The 21,876-nt window shown below is 41.1% G+C and overlaps 1 protein-coding gene across 1 annotated transcript in view; it reads left to right on the plus strand.

The window, feature by feature from the left end:
* LOC122683754 (chondroitin sulfate proteoglycan 4-like) overlaps positions 1-21,876 on the plus strand; it is a 60,662-nt gene that overhangs the window by 15,885 nt on the left and 22,901 nt on the right. Inside the window, exons 4-6 of the mRNA XM_043887579.1 lie at positions 5,225-5,423; positions 9,017-9,148; positions 21,148-21,320. Of these exons, the coding sequence (XP_043743514.1) occupies positions 5,225-5,423; positions 9,017-9,148; positions 21,148-21,320 (504 nt within the window). The remainder of the gene's footprint in view (positions 1-5,224; positions 5,424-9,016; positions 9,149-21,147; positions 21,321-21,876) is intronic.

Consider the following 21,876-nt stretch of genomic DNA (forward strand, 5'->3'; position numbering starts at 1 on the left):
CCTCTCAGCTGAAATGGGGGCTTCCCTGGTGATTGAGACAGGAAAGAATCTGCCTGCAATGCAGGAGAGAGACCTTGGTTCAATCCCTGGGTGGGAAGATCCCCTGAAAAGGGAATGGCTACCCACTTCAGTATTCTTGCCTGGAGAATTCCATGGACAGAGGAGCCTGGCAGGCTACAGTCCATGGTGTGGCACAGAGTCGGAGGTGACTGAGTGATTAACACACACACACACACACATCCTTGAGAGAGGGAAATCTGTGTTACTCAGCTCATTTAAATGTTAACCTCCTCCAAAAACATCTTTGTAAAAACACCTGGAGTCATATTTGATGAAATATCTGAGTACCTTGTGGCCCAGTCAAGTTGACATATAAAATGAACCATCAGAGTCTTTCAGATTCTCTTGCTGTCTTTGACTTTCAAGCAGCATTTTCTCAAGACCTTCAGACCACCCCACATGACCGCTCACTCCCCTCACTTGCCATCGGAGCTTAGAGGAGGTGGAACGGAGAGTCATCCACAGTCTGTGTGGGAGAAGATAGCGGGAGGATGGGGTAGAACTGCTGAGGGCATCTCAGACTCTGGATGGGAGTTCAGAGGCAGGAATCTGAGCATTAACCACTCAGTCCCAGCATTCCAAGTGCACTCCTTTCTCCTGAAGTACTTTAAACAACATTGCTTTGAAGCACATGGCTGGCTGATGATGACCAATCAGTGGTGGTACAGGAGGTCATTTCAGCATGACAAACTGGAGTTAGGAATTGGAGTTAGACTGTGTGGGGTGAATCCTTTGCATTTTCCTCTGAAGTATGTTCTCCTGAGTACTTTTGTACTCAGGCATGACCAGTGGTTTTCGTGCATGTTTGATAAAATGTATTGGTGTCCACAAGGGGGCTTCATTTTTCTATTTTTCACCTTTTGCTTTCAATGATACTGTACATTTTGTTTTGTTGTTGTTGTTTATACCAAAAATAGAACGATTTGCTTGTTTCTGATAAGCACTTGCCATCACTGTGAAGATCTCTGAGAGCTATGGACAGTGGAGCGATGAAGGCAGCGAAGTCCAAAACGGTGACTGGGAGGCCTGAAGGCCTGGAAGGGTCAAAGGGTGGGGTAGTCCATTCACAAATATTTCACATCCCTCTTGATACTCAAAACAGAGGCCTGGGTTTTTAAATATTTGGATCATAATTTGGATATATTGGATCATTTTTCTAAATCTAACGTCCTGTTTAAATTAAAAGTGAATTAAAAAAATACACCATTCCAGGTTCAAGTGTTAATTTTTTCAGATATTTATTCCCTGAGCCATTATTTACTGGGCTTTGTATCACACTGAAATCTGAATTCAAGTTTGGAGTCTTTGTTTTCTTGTTCCCTCCCATTTGAAGTTTCTGTTACCAAAGACTAGGCATTAAATCAGGTCTCATCAAAAGCAATGGGACTTTAAATGGAACTAAATTTTGTTTGAGTAGAAATGGAGAACTGAGGTTTCTAGCTCTTGTTTTGAGTGGCAGATTTTACATTGGTTTTGGAAGATGATATATTCTAGAGGCAAGAGGGGCAAAACAATGTTTCACAGAAGAGTAGCTACAGTGGAAAACATGCCTCATCCAGCTTTTGTGTGCACCATTGGAAAGAATGAGTGTCTACGAGTCACAGGAAGGGAAACGGCAGTATAGTTCCAAATCAGTTCAAGTTCCTGAAGAAATGAAGATAAGATTCCTATATGGATTTAAAAACGTAAAAAGTGCAAAACTAGGATGATTGGGCTTAGAGTTTTGTTAGGCAGTCCAACTTGTATATTTTATAGATACTGTAGCCTTTTCATGGATTAACTGAAAGCCAAAACTTACAATTTGACATTAGGTTGATTAGTATTTCTGATAGCTATTAAAATTGATGTTCTCAGAGTTTAGGGCTGAAAAATCCTCCGTGAGCATATTCCAAATGCCAAGACATAGGAGCATCCACTGGCAACACAAACATTAAACAGACAAACTACGCATCCCAAATTATGGAGGAATGCTGTGGGATGAAACAAAATGTGCGGTGCATATTGTAGAATAGCAAATTCGTGGTTATCAAAGGGGAAAGAGATGGGGGAGGGGTAAATTAGAGTATGGGATTAACAGATACAAACCACTATACATAAAATAGATAACAAGGATTTACTGCATAGCACAGGAAACTATATTCAATATCTTGTAATAAGCTATAGTGAAAAATAATTTGAAAAAATACATACATATATACATAACTGAATCACGTTGCTATATACCAGGAAGTAACACATTATTGTAAATCACCTACACTCCAATATTCTTTAAAAAAATTTTTTTTTTTGAGGGGGTGGGGGATTTTCCTTGTGGCCCACGGGCTTAGTAGTTTCAGCATGCAGACTTAGTTGCCCCATGGTGTGTGGGATCAGTTCCCCAGCCAGGGATCAAACCCCGTGTTGGAAAGTGGTTAACCACTGGAACACCAGTTAAGTCCCTATACTCCAATTTTTTTTTAAACTTAAAAAATAAAAAAGAATAGCGTCAAGAGTGATATTACACTCCAGGTGACTTTTAAGTAATTTTAAAAAATCAAATCCATTCTCAGAGCCAAATCTGATGAAGAAAGATGAGTAACATAATGCTAACATTTATTGGATGGTTACTCTGTGCCAGGTAAAACTTGTTCTAAGTACTTTACAGTGCTTTATATCACTCATTCTACATAATAATTCTATTATTCCTACTTCACTAATGAGGAAATTGAGGCACAGAGAAACTGAGAAATGTGCCCAAAGTTTCATAGCTAAAGTGGCATATCATTTCTGGTAGAAAAATGTAGAAATCCTGTGTACTTTCTGATCTCCCTTTCTCAAATTCTGTTTAGTTATAGTTAATTTCACAAACTGTGTTTTCTACTGAGGAGAACAGCCCATTAGACCAGAGAGATTACCTCCTAAATAGTTTAGAATTGAATTTTTAAAGAGTTGATAACAAGTGTAGAAGAGGATAAGGTTCTTGTCAGAGAGGAGAGAATGACACATAAGCTTGGAAATATGCACAGTGTTTTTGTGGGAGGACTTTATAAATACAGAGAGAAATGTGAAAATCTATTTAGTGATAAAGCCGCTGCCTTTAGTGTTGGTGAAATATCACATGACCACAGGATTAGAGAAACCCCAAGCAGCATGATTCCATGAGATGTGATGTGATGTCTCAGCAAGCACTTTAAACTCAGTGGCCCTGGTGGTAAAGGACCCAGCCGCCAGTGCAGGAGACATAAGAGACAGGGATTCCATCCCTGGGTCAGGAAGATCCCCTGGAGGAGGAAATGGCAACGCACTCCAGTATTCTTGCCTGGAGAGTCCCACAGACAGAGGAGCCTGGCAGGCTACAGTCCATGGGGTCGCAAAGAGTCGGACACGACGGAAGTGACTTGTGGGGCTTTGGGGGTTTTGGGGGTTTCAAAACTGAACTCCTCTTACTGCCCAGATCCACTTCTCCTGCAGCTACCCTCATTTCATGGTGATTTGGTCCTTCTAGTTGCTGAGACCCAAACCAGGTCCTTTTCACCGTCTTCCTTCTTCTGCACCTCACCACCCCTAGCTCGTTAGAAACTGTCGACAGCACCCAGAATTCCCCCGCTTCTTCCCTTCTCTCCCAAGTCCCCACTCTCTTCTCTCTGCAGGATTATAGCAGTCGTCTCCTGTTATCCTGCTTCTATCCTTGGCCTCCCACACTCTGTCCTTGACACAAGGCCACGGGGATCTATTACTACCTAAGCTCGCCCAGGTTACAACTACCTAAAAAGCCCCATGGTAATTCCTGGTTGCACTCAAGTGAAGCCCAGGTGGCCTTCAAGAGCCTGCAGGATTTGACCTTGGAGGCCGTGTCGACATGCCTCCTTCTACTCTTCAGCTTGCTAATTCTGGTCCCACTGCCCTGACCTCTTTGCTGCTCCGCAGACGGCCGAGGTTCGCTTGCCCTGTAGGGCTGTGCTCTCTTCTAGGTTGTTCTTTCCCACGGATCCTCATGGCTCCCCCCTCTCCTCCTCCCAGCTTTCCTCAGATAAGCCTCCTATTTAACATTCTCCCGCTCCTGAGCACCTCATTTTGCTTCATTTAAATTTTTTTCACAGTGCCTGTGACTTTCTAACAGACGGTGTAATTTATTTCTTCATTTTTCCTCTCATTGCTTCCCTGTGTCCCTTCATCCTCTGCTGCTGGGATGTATGCTCCATGAGGACCAGACTCTCTTTTGTATACTGATGTATTTCAAGCACCAGAACATTGCCTGGGATATAGCAGATGCTCAAACAAGGATGACTTGTTGAGTAATGTAAATAGATTTTAAATACAACTGGAAAAATAGAGACTGTTACTCAGAAACAACTGTAATAAGCACTCACCGGGGCTTCCCAGGTGGCTCAAGTGGTAAAGAACCTGCCTGCCAATGCAGGAGATGCAGGCAGGAGACTCGGGTTTGATCCCTGGATCGGGAAGACCCCCTGGAGAAGGAAATGGCAACCCACTCCAGTATTCTTGCCTGGAGAATCCTATGAACAGGGGAGCCTGGCAGGCTACAGTCTGTGGGGTCCTATAGAGTTGGACACAACCAAGCACCAGAGTGCACACACACCAGCAGAAACATTGCAAGGCCATAGGGACTAGGTATTTGTTTCCCTGCAAGATGGACAGGATAAAGGAGAATTAAAAAAAAAAAAATGTACTGCTTGTGTTCTGCCCTCAAATATTTAAAAGCTGATGAAATCATTTGCTTCTTAAAGTAATGAATAGAAATCCTTAAGTCAACCCTATGGGGTAGTTTCTGTGATTATTTGAGATTCCATATGGAGTGCTTAGCATGTACCAGCCACACAGACAGTACTTAGTAACCATCAGCTTTTATTGCTTTTGTACTTTACATAAATGCATATGCAGTTTAAATAATTAGTTTTGAATAAATAACAATGAATCCTGTTTTTTTTATTGAAACCTCATAAATTAAATAAACACTGTAACATGCTCTGCATTTCATCTGGCATTTAATTATATGTCTGTTTTGAATTAAGACTCATCATGGTTTAAAAACTTGGGTGAGTTGCTCTGGTTTTTTTTCTTTTAAGTCTTTGTGCTAGGGGCCAGTGTCTCATAGCTATTCAGTTTACTGGTGTTATGTGACTGGAATTTGTCCTCACAAGATCTGTGATTCTTTCTTTTTAAGGCGTGGGTGAATTCTGGCACTGAGATTACCCGTGATGAACTCTGTGCAGTGGATGGGGACTCCCCCTCACAGGACCTGGCCTACTTGGTCTCTCCACCCAGCAATGGACATTTGGCTTTCAAGTCCATTCCTGGACGTAGCATCCAGAACTTCACCCAGGCTCAGATCAAGGAGGGCCAGCTAGTGTTTGTACACACCGGTAGGTAACTGAGAAAAGCAATGTGAAACTAAAATGTGTTTCAATCAAAGGTTAACATGTAGTCAAACCTAATAGCTGCTGACGGAAAACCACAAGCCATCTAAAAACCTTGCAGACTGTATAGTTTTTTTAAAAAGTGACACTTTTTTAGTAAGGCCAATACGTTTAAGTTTACATTTGAGTAAGGCCAATAATAGCAAACATCAGAGGGTGCTTGTAACTCATACTTGGCTTACTCCCATTGTCATGTGAGGTGAAATATGTACATTTCAGATTCTTTTCCATTATGGGTTATTACAAGATATTGAATATAGTTCCCTGTGCCGTATAGTAAGTCCTTATTGTTTATCCATTGTATATAAAATAGATAAATGTAAGCTTCTCAGAGATCTTTGTCTTGACCGCCCACTGAAATCACATCTCTTCCATTTATCTCTACCCCTTATTCTGTCTACCTTACGTTGTAGTATAGATTGATTTGTTCATTTGTGTGCTGTCTTCCCCACTAGAGTATAAGGGCTAGAAAAATAGGATCTTTCTTTTGTTTGCTCTTATATTCTCAGCACCGAAGAACAGTGACTGGAACTTAGTAGGTGCTTAATGTAAATTTGTTGTAAGAATGAAATCCTGTCGATACCTATTATGTGCCGGGTAATGTTCCAAATGTTGTGTTAGTGAACACAACAAATGCATTTGTTAAATGAATGAATGCAAGGATGAATGAATGGATATAACTGTAAATCTAAGAGACCCTGATATTAAAAGGCTTTGTTTTCTTCCCTCAGGCCATCAGTAAATCAATAAGCCACATCACCACTGTACATCTGCAGGAGCGGTGATCTAGCTGGCCTCTGTTTCCTGGCTGCCCTTGACAGTGGTCAGAGAGGGCAAGGTGCCCATTCTCAGCCACAGGAGGAAGTGGGGGGAGAAGGAGTGTGAGCCTGGGGTGCATGATGGGAAAGCCAAAAGCTGTATCTTTCCAGCCACTTTTATTATATTTTCTTTGAAAATATAATAAAGAAAACAAAGATAAAAATCTGGTAAATTCAAAGGTAGTAATTTCCTGATTATCTCTGCAGTTAAGTACAAAGAATTCCCAGATAACCTGAAAAGCATTTACTATGTGACTGTTCTTATCTAGTGGTTCCAAACCTGTAGCCTGGGGACATGTTGGGGGTTAGTTTTATTGCAATAAAATCGTAAATCTACCCACATATGTACCAAAGCGTTGTTTCTAGACTGAATGATCTTTTCCATGTGTTTTTATTTTTCAATTGTATGCAGTTGTTCTCATTAGTAAAATACAATTCATTTAAAGGGGCATTGAATTGATAGGATGTTTCTGCCAATTATGTGTGGTTTTGGTAAGTAGATACTGAAAATCCAGGTATTATTAGGCAAGGGCCTGTAAGTTTTTTTATCTCTATGAAAGGATTATTATATGTTCAAAATAGTGAGAACTGCTTTAGAGACTTGCACAGATAAAGTTTAGAATTTCTAAGACTAAGCAATGTGCAGTGGGAAGGAGTTACTGATTATCTGGCATGGGCTAGGCACTGCAGGAGATACAATGACAGGACCCATTTCATTTAATCTGCAGAAGTTTTCTGAGTTATTGGGAGTAAACGATCTCATTATAGAAATGAAGAAACTGAGGCCCAGAAAGATGTAACTTGGTCTGACTCTAAAGCTGGGCTTTCTCTAATAACTGCCACCCATAGAAGGGCAGAGTAGTTTGAAGAGCTGAAGTTACTCTTTGCAGAGAAGGATTGAAATATAAATTAGCTCTTTGGATTGATTTGTTTGTCAACTACCAAGTCAATATTTGCTTTTGCAAATAGAGAAAATAATTTCTCCTAAAAAAGCAGAAAGGAGAGTTAAAGTCAAGCTCTTTTGAGAGTCAATCCATCACATTTTCTAAATGGATCTGGAGGCAGTAATAGCCTTCAAAGTGGCAGGAGACCAGCTGTAGATGAGCCTCTTGCTGAAACCAGCTGGTTCTCCCTGCTACATCTGTCCCTCAGCAGCCCCAAACAAAGGCTTAGGTTTAATTAGTCTCTCTTAGCATTTATATCTGCAAAGTGCTCCGCCATTAATCTAATTCATTATTCCACATAACAACCTAAGTAGGTCGATAGAGCCAATAAGTGGGGGGATAAGTGATTTCAGGTTGCCCTTCTGAAAGTACTGTCAGGTCAGGAGAATCTAAGGTTGTACAATAAAATCCACAGGTCACAGCTACTTTCATGTTTTCCTCCCTCTGTCTTTTGGTCATAATTTGTATGATAGTTAGTGTACCTAGTACACTATTCTAGTATTTGTTTTGTTATAATTTCTTTGGATTCCATTTCCATTTTGTTTCTGAATTCATGAAATGTTCAAAGTGCCTAATAGCAGAAAACATTTTCTCCATAGTTTCACATTTAATTAAATACAACTTCCAAAGTGCTATTTCTAGTAAAAAGGAGCAAACAAACAAAAATACTATTTGGCTGTGTGCCTCTGTTCTAAATTAGGCAGACCCAGAACTCTCTTCCTCTGTTTTTTTTTAAATGTGGTGACTCCAGTGTATTGGGGAAAAAATGTTTAAAGGCTGTAACCTTTTATTTTGAGGAGTCAGAACTCTCTGGGTTTGCTTAAATAACAGAGACTTAAGAGAAGGTTAAGTCACCAGCCTTTTATTAAATCATGTTATTAAGGGAGTACTTGTAGGTAATTGCAGATCCTGATCATGCCTCCTTTGTTCCTTGCCACATTGTCCCTGAGGGCAACGAGGAGGGCATTTCTACCCATTACATGATGCAGAGACCTGTGGGCTGCACATTTACTGCTGGATGAACAATTTCAAAAGGCGAGGGGACTGTGATCGTCATGCTCTCTGCATGATGATCTTGCCTGGTGCTTTGGGAGTCAGACTGGTAAAGCACTCCGGGGAACAGGATCAATAGGGGGCCCAGCCCAACTTCTGTTTCACACATAAGTTAATTTATAACTTTGTTGATGTCACTGATCCCCTGACAGAAGTATGAGAGTAGAATTGTCTTCTTGCAGGAATTTAACAAAACTGGGGCTGAGTCTTTCTCCACTTTTCTCTTTCCCCTCTTAGCAGGAAACAGAGATAGATGAATAATGGGAAAGTATTTGAGGGGAGGGGCTGTGTTATTTAATTCCCTCTAGTTTTGATTTTCATTATCATCAAATAAGTGTTATCAATAGTTCAGAAACTGCTAAGGGATGCATGTGTGTGGCATCCTTGTTTTACTTTTATTGGTATAAATTGACTCCAAGATAATAAAATACAGGTAATGAACATGTCTTAAATTTTTAAAAAAATTTCTTGGAGGTGACATCTTTGCTTTCTTTTATTACTTTCAGGAGAGGATGAGTTAGGAATATTCATTTTAGACCTTTGTTGGTATTCTTTTCATTTTGTGTTTTGGCAGTATTTGATTTGGTGAGCTTGGTGACCATATTAACTAACTCTCAAATTGGTAGGAGTAGCTTTGCAGGGAGATCAGGTGGGAGAGAAGGTGAAAGTGGGTGGCTTTTGCAAAATGACCAGACTGACCAGAGTGTAATTTCTTCTTTTGAAGGAGCAATGTCAGGAGGCTTTAATTTTCAGGTTACTGATGGTTTGAACTTTGCACCACGACAAATTCTTAGCATCACAGCTCGAGCTCTGATCATTAGCTTGGAAGTAAACAGAGGACTGAGCATCTTCCCAGGTAAGATTTTAACTTCATTGAGTGTTTGGGTTTAAGTGTTTTTCAATTAATAAATTGAAATATAATTTAATATAATATCTTTCTAAATGTAGAAAATTCTACCTGCATGGTATAAAGTATTATCTTTTACTATAGAGTGACTTCAACAACAGTTGCTGCTGCTGCTGCTAAGTTGCTTCAGTCATGTCCGACTCTGTGCGACCCCATAGACGGCAGCCCACCAGGCTCCCCCGTCCCTGGGATTCTCCAGGCAAGAACACTGGAGTGGGTTACCATTTCCTTCACCAATGCATTAGAGTGAAAAGTGAAAGTGAAGTCTCTCAGTCGTGTCTGACTCTTAGCGACCCCATGTACTGCAGCCCACCAGGCTCCTCCATCCATGGGATTTTCCAGGCAAGAGTACTGGAGTGGGGTGCCATTGCCTTCTCTGTCAACAACAGTTACAAAGTCCCAAAAAGGATTGTCTCTTTGCAGGAATTTAACAGAAGTAAGGCTGGGTATCCCCCACCCTTGTCCTTCCTCTTTCCTGTTCCTCAGAAGAGGGCATGCTGGTGAAGGGCAATGGGGGAAGGAATCTTTATGGTCCATGTGCACTTTTTTCCTGCACTAGCCTTAGGATCCTTAATGAAGCAGGAGAGCTTCTGTTATGACTGTCTAGATCTTGGGGTTTTCTTTTTTTGAATATAAAAACCTTGTGTATCAGGGGACCAGCAGTTCTTGCTTTGAGGCCCTGCAGCCTTTGAACTGGTTTTGGCCAAGAATTTTAGCCTGGCTGAGATGGAGAGATACAAGTGAGCATCTCTGACTCAAAATCCTCACAGCAAGGATAGAACAAGGTTTTACCCAATGGCAAGGGTAATAAAAGAGGAGGAAAAAAAATGTAAAATTTGTTATTTCCCTCCAAAGGCACTGAGGTAGATGGCACAGGAAATAATAAAATTTTACATTACAGTTTAAAAAAAACCTGTGTATTATAACTTGTTTAACTGATATACATTATCAGTAATGCTGCAGCCCATTGGATTGCAAAGAGTCAGACGTGAATTGGCGACTGAACAACAACAGCAATGTTATCAGTAAAATATAGACACTGATCATTTAAATAATATGGTCACTCCATGGTTACTCTAGCCAGTTGTTCTCAACCACTGCAAAGCTTTAAAAATACCAGTGTCTCAGCCTCACCAATTGAGTGGGAGTCTTTGGACTAGGTCCTGGCCACCATTTTAAGTTCCAAGTGGTCCTGAAGTACAACCAGGACTGAGATCATGGGACTAGTGGTGTGCTAGTCTTTTAATCCTTATATCTGTGTGAGATAGGTGATATATTCACAGCAAGTTGGCAGAATTTGTGGCTTAAAGAGACGATATAACTTGATTGTGCAACCAGGAAATAGATAAAGCTTACATATCTCTAAATAAACCTAGAGAAAAATCACTGTTCATAACTTTCCAAAACACAAGAATTTTAAGGAAAAATTTTGAAATTTTTAGGTGCCTTAAGCATTTGAGCTCACAAAAAGAATCTTTATCAAAATCTAACTGAAGATATGTTAGCCTGGATTCTTCTCTTCTGAAACCTTTTTATATTCTGTAATTTTTCTCTGAAAAGTGCAATGCTTCTATCATTTTTCAAGGCAATTAGAGTGCCATTTGGTGTTTTAAAAAATAAGCAAACTAGTTTAATTCTTTTACAAGTGGTTGACCAGTTTTCTCAGCACCACTTGTTAAAGAGGTTGTCTTTTTTCCATTGTATATCCTTGCCTCCTTTGTCGAAGATAAGGTGTCCATAGGTTCGTGAATTTATCTCTGGGATTTCTCTTCTGTTCCATTGATCTATATTTCTGTCTTTGTGCCAGTACCATACTGTCTTGATGACTGTGGCTTTGTAGTATAGTCTGAAGTCAGGCAGGTTGATTCCTCCAGTTCCATTCTTCTTTCTCAAGATTACTTTGGCTAATCGAGGTTTTTTGTTTTTCCATGCAAATTGTGAAATTATTTGTTCTAGTTCTGTGAAAAATACCGTTGGTAGCTTGATAGGGATTGCATTGAATCTATAGATTGCTTTGGGGTAGTATAGTCATTTTGACAATATTGATTCTTCCAATCCAGGAACATGGTATATTTCTCCATCTGTTTGTGTCCTCTTTGATTTCTTTCATCAGTGTTTTATAGTTTTCTATGTATAGGTCTTTTGTTTCTTTAGGTAGATATACTAAGTACTTTCTAACACCATACACAAAATAAACTCAAAATGGATTAAAGATCTAAATGTAAGACCAGAAACTATAAAACTCCTAGAGGAGAACATAGGCAAAACACTCTCTGACATAAATCACAGTAGGATCCTCTATGACCCACCTCCCGGAATATTGGAAATAAAAGCAAAAATAAACAAATGGGACCTAATGAAACTTAAAAGCTTTTGCACAACAAAGGAAACTATAAGCAAGGTGAAAAGACAGCCTCAGATTGGGAGAAAATAATAGCAAATGAAGAAACAGACAAAGGATTAATCTCAAACATATACAAGCAACTCCTGAAGCTCAATTCCAGAAAAATAAATGACCCAATCAAAAAATGGGCCAATGAACTAAACAGACATTTCTCCAAAGAAGACATACAGATGGCTAACAAACACATGAAAAGATGCTCAACATCACTCTTTATCAGAGAAATGCAAATCAAAACCACAATGAGGTACCATTACACGCCAGTCAGGATGGCTGCTATCCAAAAGTCTACAAGCAATAAATGCTGGAGAGGGTGTGGAGAAAAGGGAACCCTCTTACACTGTTGGTGGGAATGCAAACTAGTACAGCCGCTATGGAGAACAGTGTGGAGATTTCTTAAAAACTGGAAGTAGAACTGCCATATGACCCAGCAATCCCACTTCTGGGCATACACACTGAGGAAACCAGATCTGAAAGAGACACATGCACCCCAATGTTCATCGCAGCACTGTTTATAATAGCCAGGACATGGAAGCAACCTAGATGTCCATCAGCAGACGAATGGATAAGGAAGCTGTGGTACATATACACCATGGAATATTACTCAGCCATTAAAAAGAATTCATTTGAATCAGTTCTAATGAGATGAATGAAACTGGAGCCCATTATACAGAGTGAAGTAAGCCAGAAAGATAAAGACCAATACAGTATACTAATGCATATATATGGAATTTAGAAAGATGGTAATGATAACCCTATATGCAAAACAGAAAAAGAGACACAGATGTACAGAACAGACTTTTGGACTCTGTGGGAGAAGGCGAGAGTGGGATGTTTTGAGAGAACAGCATCGAAAAATATATATTATCAAGGGTGAAACAGATCACCAGCCCAGGTTGGATGCATGAGTCAAGTGCTCGGGGCTGGTGCACTGGGAAGACCCAGAGGAATCAGGTGGGGAGGGAGGTGGGAGGGGAGATCGGGATGGGGAATACATGTAAATCCATGGCGGATTCATGTCAATGTATGGCAAAAACCATATTACTACAATATTGTAAAGTAATTAGCCTCCAACTAATAAAAATAAATGGAAAAAAAAATAAGCAAACTACTACACCCTAATATTTTGGAAAAAAATACAGCCATCTATTAAAAAGAGGGTCTAAACTTAGAGTAAATCTGGTTGCTGCAAAAGATTAAATACCTTTCATCTATTCTGGCTAAACTCTGGTTTGTGACTGAAGACATTTTTATTAGATTCAAGGGGAGTTATAGTCACTACAGCTTAGAAAGTTTCGAGTTTTTGGCACCTGTTTTACTGAATATTAATTTAGCAAGAAAAACATGTTAAAGTATCTCTTGTCACCCTTGTGCAACTCTGCAAAACATAGAGTAACCAAGGACACGGCCCTGAGTAACCATCCCCTTTCCCTTTCCAACATGCACTGCATCTGCCGTACTGTGGCCTCCCTGCATCCTGTATCTAAGAACCCTCCACCACAACTTGCACATTATCCTCAGATCCCAAAGTGAGCTGTTTCTTTTCCCAGCTCCCCCTAGCTTGTTAGGTCTGTTATCCTTGGTTCTCTGTCATTCTCTATCCCCAGACCATGACTTATATCCAACTCCAGCCCCTGGTCAGTAGGAAGGAAGATGAATTTTCGTGTACGTTTCCATCAGTTGATTTATTACATTTTATCTGAGCTTGGGTGGGTGTGAAATGAGAATGAAGGAGTCATAGATTTTAGAGATGGGGTGGACATTATGGGTCCCTTGGTCCAGTTGTTCTTGGCATTCTTCTTACCCTAATGTCCCCAAGTAGCAGTGTCCCCTCTGTTCTGCATCAGAATTCCTGGATGTAGGAGTGGTTCTGTAGACCACATGGCCTTATCCTCTCTCCAGAGGCATAGTTGAGTCTTGCTCAGCCTGCCTCTGCTGCAGCCTCCTGAGGATATTGGTCCCTGATGCCGTGTAAAGCTGCAGGGGTGATGATGACAGATGCCCAACTCATCTTCCCTTGGGAACCCCCCTCCACCATATCAGGTCCTGCTGGGAGCAGGCCTTGAGTGACCTCTGCCTCCTTCATCTATTAGCCAGCCCTTTGGCAGGGGAAGGAGATAGGGAGATTCTCTGTGTCCCACCTCTGGTGTGGATCCAGGTGTCAGCTGTCAGCTACTGTAGCTCTTGTTAGACTCGAGTTGATCTATATGTTCTGAAATATCGGAGACAGTTTATTCCTTTTTATAGAGCTATGGACTTCATAGAACTATAATAGGAGAAAATCTATTTCTATTATAGGATAGTATCAATAGATACTATTATATCTATGTTTTTATAGTGTTTTGTATCTTTTTAATCTACTGAACTGGGTTGTTATAAAGATTTAAACAAAATAATGTGTTTAAAAGCAAGTTTTGATCATCTCTATTTGGCATATAAGTAACTGAGATGTGGGCGGGTTCAAAGTCAGGTAACTAATAGGAATTGTAAGCTTCGAGACCAAGTGCCGATACCACCCCCAAACCTTGTGTTCGGATCACAGTACCTGTTCTTTCTGTACATGCCTCTATTTTAGAATATCAGCTCCCTGAGAATAGGACCATCATGGTGGCTGCTCAGTTTGTCTCCTTCTTAATGTTATTGATGGATTGATATCCACAACCAGGAAAAGGTGCAGAGCAATTTAATAAGCAGCAATGCTTATGTGGAAATTTTATGTGTGTTTTACTCTCTTGGATTATTAAAATATTATAGCCCAGCATTAGTCAATTTTTTTTAAATTTTTATCACTCCCACTGAGCCCATACCAATTGGCTTTTCTCCATCAGCCCAGCAGACTTGGGCCATGCTGTTCTGCCTCCTTTGTATACCGCCTTAAAAAGCAGCCCTGCTTGAGACTTGTGAGAATTTGTAGGGTAAGCCAAAATAATTATAAAAATACTTACTGAGTGAATATTTTAAGGTTAGTTGTAATTTGTGTTGTTGTTACTGTTTAGTTGCTAAGTCATATCCAACTATTTTGTGACCCCATGGACTGTAGCCTGCCAGGCTCCTCTGTCCATGAGATTCTCCAGGCAAGAATACTGGAGTGGGTTGCCATTTCCTTCTCCAAGGATCTTCCTGACCCAGGGATCAAACCACCATCTCCTGCATTGCAGACGGATTTTCTACCGAGTCACCTGGGAAGCCCAGTTAAAGTTTGTATGCCCTACCAAATTTGAAGTCAATCTTTAACTCAATTATTTTAAAATAGGAGGAGCTGTAGTTCTAAACAGACTTTTTGGTTGTCAACTAAGAAATTAAACTTAATGTATATTTTCATTTTATTATTTTTTTATAAGTATGCTGCTGCTGCTAAGTCGCTTCAGTCTTGTCCGACTCTGTGCGACCCCATAGACGGCAGCCCCCACATACATATATATGTGTGTGTATGCTTATACATTGGAGAAGGAAATGGCAACCCACTCCAGTATTCTTTCCTGGAGAATCCCGTGGATGGAGGAGGCTGGTAGGCTACAATCCACGGGGTCGCAAAGAGTCAGACACGACTGAGCGACTTCACTTCACTTCACTTATGCTTATACATATATTCTATTTCTTTCAGGAAAATTTATTCCCCAGAAAGGAATTTTGTAACCAATTTTTCACCTTGAATGCCACCGTTGAATGTGTTTATATTTAGTTATAGCATGTTGGAACATACTGTGGCCTTAGGTCCTAGTGTTTCTGTGTATCTAAGTTGTACCTGACTCTTTTACAAAGAGTGTAGGGGGTGGGGGTTGACCTTGAGAGTTTTGTCAAACTGGTCTGGAATATAAGCTTACACAGACCTGGAGTTAAGTAACTGATCAGTGAAGGATATTCATAGCAAACTGTGTGACTTCAGTTCCCTGGGGGTTTGGTTATGCTGTGGAGGGAATCATGTCTCACCATTCTCATCTGTCTGCAAGATGGGAATTGAGGGAGAGAAGAAAGCAGCAGGAAGTCACAGCATGTTGTTAAAGGGTTTGGAGCAGAGATTTATAAAAGCTTTTAGTCAGATGGTCTTGACTGAATTGAATATTGTAAGACTTAGCGGGAGATAACCAAGAGCTTTAAGAAAAGACTGTCAATCCTCAAGGAAAAAATTAAAGACTTACTTGCTGGGGAAATAAGAGACTTATACACAGGCATATAGTAATCATGCAAAGTATATTATCCTAAGTGTCCAGTGAGGGTGCAGCCTGGGTGAGCTCCTTGAGTTTAGGGGAGGAAAATTTCCCATAGGCAACACTGGGGAGGGAGATCTTGTAGGCCAGTTGGGCCTTAAGCTGCCCCTGCAGAGCGAGCAGCGTTGTGATGGTGGGAACAGAGAGGGAAGAGGGTACCAGTGAGGACAGCATGATGCAGAGGCAAAGCTCAGGGAGGATACAGGCTCTGTCTGGAAGGTGGAGAGCTGCATCTATCAGACTTCGTGAATCATTCATCACATTTCCTAACTCAGGGGTCATTTTAACTGAGCTCAAAGTATTGGATTGGCCAAAATGTTCATTTCGGTTGTGACATTTTGGCCAACTCAATAGTATGATATAGGCAATATAGTGCCAACTTTTTAATAATACTGACTTCAGAGTCAATGAGATTTACGTTTGACCATTAGGCAAGTTGCTTAACCTCTCTGAGCCTTATCATCCCTTCTTAGCGATGAGGAAAAAAATACATACATCTTAGGAGTTATCATGACATCTAAATGAAAAGGCAGGACTGGGTCTGTGCTGTTTCCTGGTATATCTCCATTCCTTGTATTAGAGGGCTTGTTGCATACAAGGCACCTGATAATGTCTGTTGAAGGGATGCACAAGACCTTCCAGCCCAGTGGCCATGAGACTCTTGCTGTTACGGTGGTGGTTGTTTTTCATGAAGCAGATAGGATATGAGTATGTTTGAGAATTGCTATACTTAAAAGAAGGGTAAAAAGATATCTTTACTCCAAGACTTAGAGTCTTTAACATGTCAACTTGCTTTTGAAATTGCCATGAGGTACATGTAGAGTGGGAGCTTGCCAAACAGATATGGCTACAGGGCCCTTTTATTACCACATTCCTGGTAGGGCAGTTCTTCTGTAGAATATAAATTTAGGTGGGACTTTAGTGAAATCTTTCCCAAATTAAGTGCTTGAAGCTCACTGATGAAAATATCAATGTTTGGATGGAAGAAGGTGGGGTTAGGGGGAAGTAATGTTTGGCTCTTAGTGAATTGGGCTGCGTGGTCAGAGATGCTCATCAGGCATTTGCAGCAAGGAGCCAGCTAGTCTTGCTGACTGAGCATGCTCTGGGTGACTGCTGACTAGGAACTGGACACCCTCCTGGGTTAGGAAGCTGGACAAGGGAATGAGGGATTAATATACGTTGGCTGAGCGAGAAGTACTCATGACCTGGGACATCTGTGGTGGGCCCTCTACCCAAAAAGACTTTTTGAAATTGACCTCTGTGATGGTCCAGAGGCTAAGACTCTGCCCTTCCAGTGCAGGAGGCTCAGGTTCAATCCCTGGTCAGGGAACTAGATGCCACATTCTTCAACTAAAGATAAATAAAACGATTTTTTAAAGAGCCCTCCCACCAAACCCCCCCTCACCTGCCAAAGATAATCCTTGAGTGAAGGAATAAATGAAAAGATAAAGAGTCTGATTTCATTAAGGAAATAATTAAGAAAGCACAGTGTTAAAAATTCCAAAGAAAAACTGAAGATGAGAAGAAGCTGGATGTTGGGGTGCCCGGAGACTGCACACAAAAGAGATATAATCAGATATAATTATATATATAATATAATCAGATATAATCCTGACAGGAGGGGGGACCCTCGCTTGACAGGTAATAGAGAATGGGCCTCAGTTATGACTTCATGTAACATTGACTGAATGTACAGAATGGTTCCTCTTGGCCTCCCCAGGATGACCTCATTGCCTGGGTCCCCAGTTCCAGAAGCTAAAAGGTGGCAGTGACTTTCAGCAGCAAGAACTATAGAAATACGGGAGGCAATTAAAGCATACTTTTGTGTGTGTGTACCAAGGCAGACCTGACCTGACTCTGGGGCAGAATTGTGTTCCTGAGGCTGATATTTCCAGGTACTTCTGCCTTCTCTCAGGAGCCCCAGGGCCTAGTGCCTATCCCCAGAGCTCAGGTATTTTATTTTACTTTATTCTGTTTATTTTGTCTTATTTTATCTTATTTTAGTCTTTTGTTTGGTAGCTTTATAAAGGTATAATTGACAAAAATTGCGAGATATCTGAAATATATAATGTGATGATTTGATATATGTGTACACTTTGAAAAGATCTTCCCCCAAATCAAACTAATGAATACATTCATCTCTTCCTATGTTTACGTTTTTCTTTTCACTTTTACTCCCTTAGCAAATTTGAATTATACAATGAAGTGTTATTTACTATAATTGTACATGCTGTACATTAGATCTTCAGACCTTATTTATCTTATAACTGAAAGTTTGTACTCTTTTACCAAAACTCTCCCCATTTCTTTCATCCCCAGACCCTGGCAATCTCTGTTTCTATGAATTTGACTTAAAAAAAAATTCCACGTTTAAGTGATACCATTCAGTATTTGTCTTTGTCTGGCTTGTTTCACTTAGCCTAATGCCCTCTAGCTTCATCCATGTTGTTGCAAATGACAGGATCTCCTCCTTTTTTGAGGCTAAATACTATTCCTGTGTGTGTGTGTGTGTGTGTGTATGTGTGTATGTTCACTGTAGCTCAGCTGGTAAAGAATCCTCCTGCAATGCGAAAGACCCAGGTTTCATTCCTGGGTCAGGAAGATCCCCTGCAGAAGGGATAGGCTACCCACTCCAGTGTTCTTGGGCTTCCTGGTGACTCAGATGATAAAGAATCCGCTTGCATTGTGGGAGACCTGGGTTTAATCCTTGGGTTGGGAAGATCCCCTGGAGGAAAGTGTGGCAACCTACTCCAGTATTCTTGCCTGGAGAATCTCCATGGACAGAGGAGCCTGGTGGGCTACAGTCCATAAGGTAACAAAGAGTCAGACACGACTGAGCAACTAAGCACCGCACTGTGTATGTGTGTGTCTATGTGTGTGTGTGTGTGTGTGTGTGTGTGTGTATAGCACATTTTACAATATTTTATTTTAGATTATATATGTTAATATGTATATGTGTGTGTGTATATATATATATATATATCACATTTTACAACATTTTTTTTGATCTATTCATCCACTGATTGATATTTAAGATGTCTCTATACCTTGACTATTTTGAATGATGCTGCAATAAACACGGGAGTACAGATTTTCCTTTGAGATAATGAATTTGTTTCCTTTGAATATATACCCAGAGGTGGGATTTCTGGATCATATGGTAGTTCTACTTTTAATTTCTTGAGGAAACTCTGTACTGTTTTCCATGGTGACTGCACCAATTTACATTCTCACCAACAGTGCACAAGGGTTCTGTTCTCTTTTCTCCACATCCCTCACTAGCATTTGTCACTTCATGTCGTTTTGTTAATGGGCATCCTGACAGGTGTGAGGTGATATCTCATTGTGGTTTTGACTTGTATTTCCCTGATGGTTAGCATTGATGAACACGTTTCCATGTACCTGTTGCTTATTTGTAAGTCTTCTTGGGAAAAAATGTCTATTTAAGTCATTTGCCCATTTTAAAATTGGGTTATTTGGGGATTTTGCTACTAAGTTGTATGAGATCCTTGTATATTTTGGATATTAGCCCTTTATCAGATATGTGGTTTGCAAGTATTTTCTCCCATTCCACAGGTTGCCTTTTCATCTTGTGATGGTTTCCTTTGCTGAGCGGAGGAAATTTTGGTTATTTTTGGTTTTATTGTCAGCTATTTTAAAGGGAACCTTAATTAATTAAAGGTTCAGAACAGTCCTTGCATGTTTGAAAACCTTACTGAAAGCTGGTTTTCCCCGTGTATTAGCTATAGTCAAGGTCCTGCCTTTAAGCACCTAACATGGTTTAAATACTGCAGTTGGTGGCCCTCACTCTCCAGGGCTCTAATGGTAGAGTAATGAAAGCAAAATGGATGTCACTTAGAAGTCTTAGTTATTACTGGGTGATTAACTCAACTTTATAAACAATTTATCTCAAGTGCCTACTCCAAGAGCTAGTGCAAGGCCCCTGTGCAAGACCTGATGTTAAAGCCCTTTGCTGCTGCTGCTGCTAAATCACTTCAGTTGTGTCCGACTCTGTGCGACCCCACAGACGGCAGCCCACCAGGCTCCCCCGTCCCTGGGATTCTTCAAGCAAGAGCACTGGAGTGGGTTGCCATTGCCTTCTCCGTAAAGCCCTTTGCTACTGCTAAGTCACTTCAGTAGTGTCCGACTCTGTGCGACCCCATCCCTGGGATTCTCCAGGCAAGAACACTGGAGTGGGTTGCCATTTCCTTCTCCAATGCATAAAAGTGAAAAGTGAAAGTGAAGTCGCTCAGTGATGTCTGACTCTTCGCGCCCCCATGGACTGCAGCCTACCAGGCTCCTCCGTCCATGGGATTTTCCAGGCAAGAGTACTGGAGTGGGGTGCCATTGCCTTCTCCGGTAAAGCCCTTTAGCAAGGGCTGAAACAGAAGAGGTGAGATTCTGGGCCAGGTGGACTGCATAAATCTCTCTCAGATCTGCCATCCTATCAGATTGGAATTATTCCCTAATCCCATGCAAAGTGAAGGGATAATTACTTCAGCCCTATATTCCTCAAACTGTGGTCCATGAACCTTCTGGTCTGTGAAGTGATAAGAATGGAAAGTGAAAGGAGGTGTTTAGAAATTTTTATAGCAATTCGACATTGTTGCAAAGTTTTATTGTATTTTATAAAATTATTGGCCCACAGTGGATTTGGGGGGAAACACCGATCCTTCAGTACAGAGTATGTGACAAGCACTGCTCTAACCTGCGTGTCCCCGTCTCTCTGGCCACTGATTATCAGTGAGGTCACATTAGCACACTGACCACTCACACTGGCTCTTTTTCCCATGATATCCACACAGGCTCTTCCCTCCCCATGTTATCCATGCAGCGTGTACCTCTGGGGGTCCTCTGGGGGTCCTCTGGAGACCTCTCATATTTGTTCTAGAGCCAGCCTGTCCCTCAGGTGTCCACAGATGGACACTCCATGGAGCACCTGCAGCCGTCATCAGGCCAGGATGTGCCTGTCCTCCCAGGGAGGGGGCTGTCTCCTATTCTCTCCATGCACAGCGTCCACTCCCACTTCCTGTGCCGGAACTGAGCTGGGTGCCACTCACCTGGCAATGCCTTCTTTCTCTTGGGATCAGTTAGACACACAGGGTTGTGGGGGTTGAGGAGGTCTTTTCGTGGGATTTTCCTCCTTCATCTCCAGCCCCAGTAGCAAAGCACATCCACAAACAGATCCCTCATGGATCATTAGCTCCTCACCCCAATTTCAAGTTAGAGTTAGCCAGTCTCCTGTACATAACTACATGTTCTCCAGTTCCCAGGGATCTTTAAAGGTCATTAACCATAGCTTTCATATGCTTTACATGCATGTTTTAATCTTCACTTAGGTTCCGTGAAGCCCCTTTCATCTCATGATCTGCGAGCTGTGACCAATGACGTGGACAGTGCAGGAAACAGAACTATAACCTTTACTGTCATATGTTCCCCTAGACTCGGGAGGCTGCTATGTGTCAGTTCTGACAACAGCACAGAGGACGTTTCCGTGTTTACGCAGAATCTGGTGAGTCCTGGTGTCCTTCTGTGCAGCTGGACAGGGCTCGGTGTCTGTGCAGAGCGGGGCCCCCGCTCCTCATCCTCATCCTGTTAAAGTCAAGCAGAGGTGCCCCTTTGCCCAGGCAGTTACTCATTCCAGCTGTGCTGGTCTTAAAACTGGACACTTCATGGTGAACACAGGATAAAACACACTGGCAGAAAACACCAAGCAAATTCAAACCTTGTGTCTAATAAATAAGAGGGGATCCTTTTATCACTAAAAATGAATTTTTTTACCCAAAGCAGAGGTGCAAGAGTAAATCCTGCAGGATATGTCTGTGTACATTTATGCTTAATATATTAAGTGATATACATAATTTCATATATTACAGTTGTATGTATGCATGTAAATATGTATGTGTATAAAGTCTGTGTGTGTGTGTTTAATCTGCACCCAGAGCCATCTGTTTCCAACTTCACTGGTACTTCATCACCACTGGCATCTATGTACGTACCTTTTTATTTAAATGTATAAGCCTTCAAGTCATTTGATTTTTTTTTTTACTTTTGTACCCTAGGAATCT

The sequence above is a fragment of the Cervus elaphus genome, chromosome 25, assembly GCF_910594005.1.
Source record: "Cervus elaphus chromosome 25, mCerEla1.1, whole genome shotgun sequence".
In the NCBI taxonomy this organism is placed as follows: Eukaryota; Metazoa; Chordata; class Mammalia; order Artiodactyla; family Cervidae; genus Cervus; species Cervus elaphus.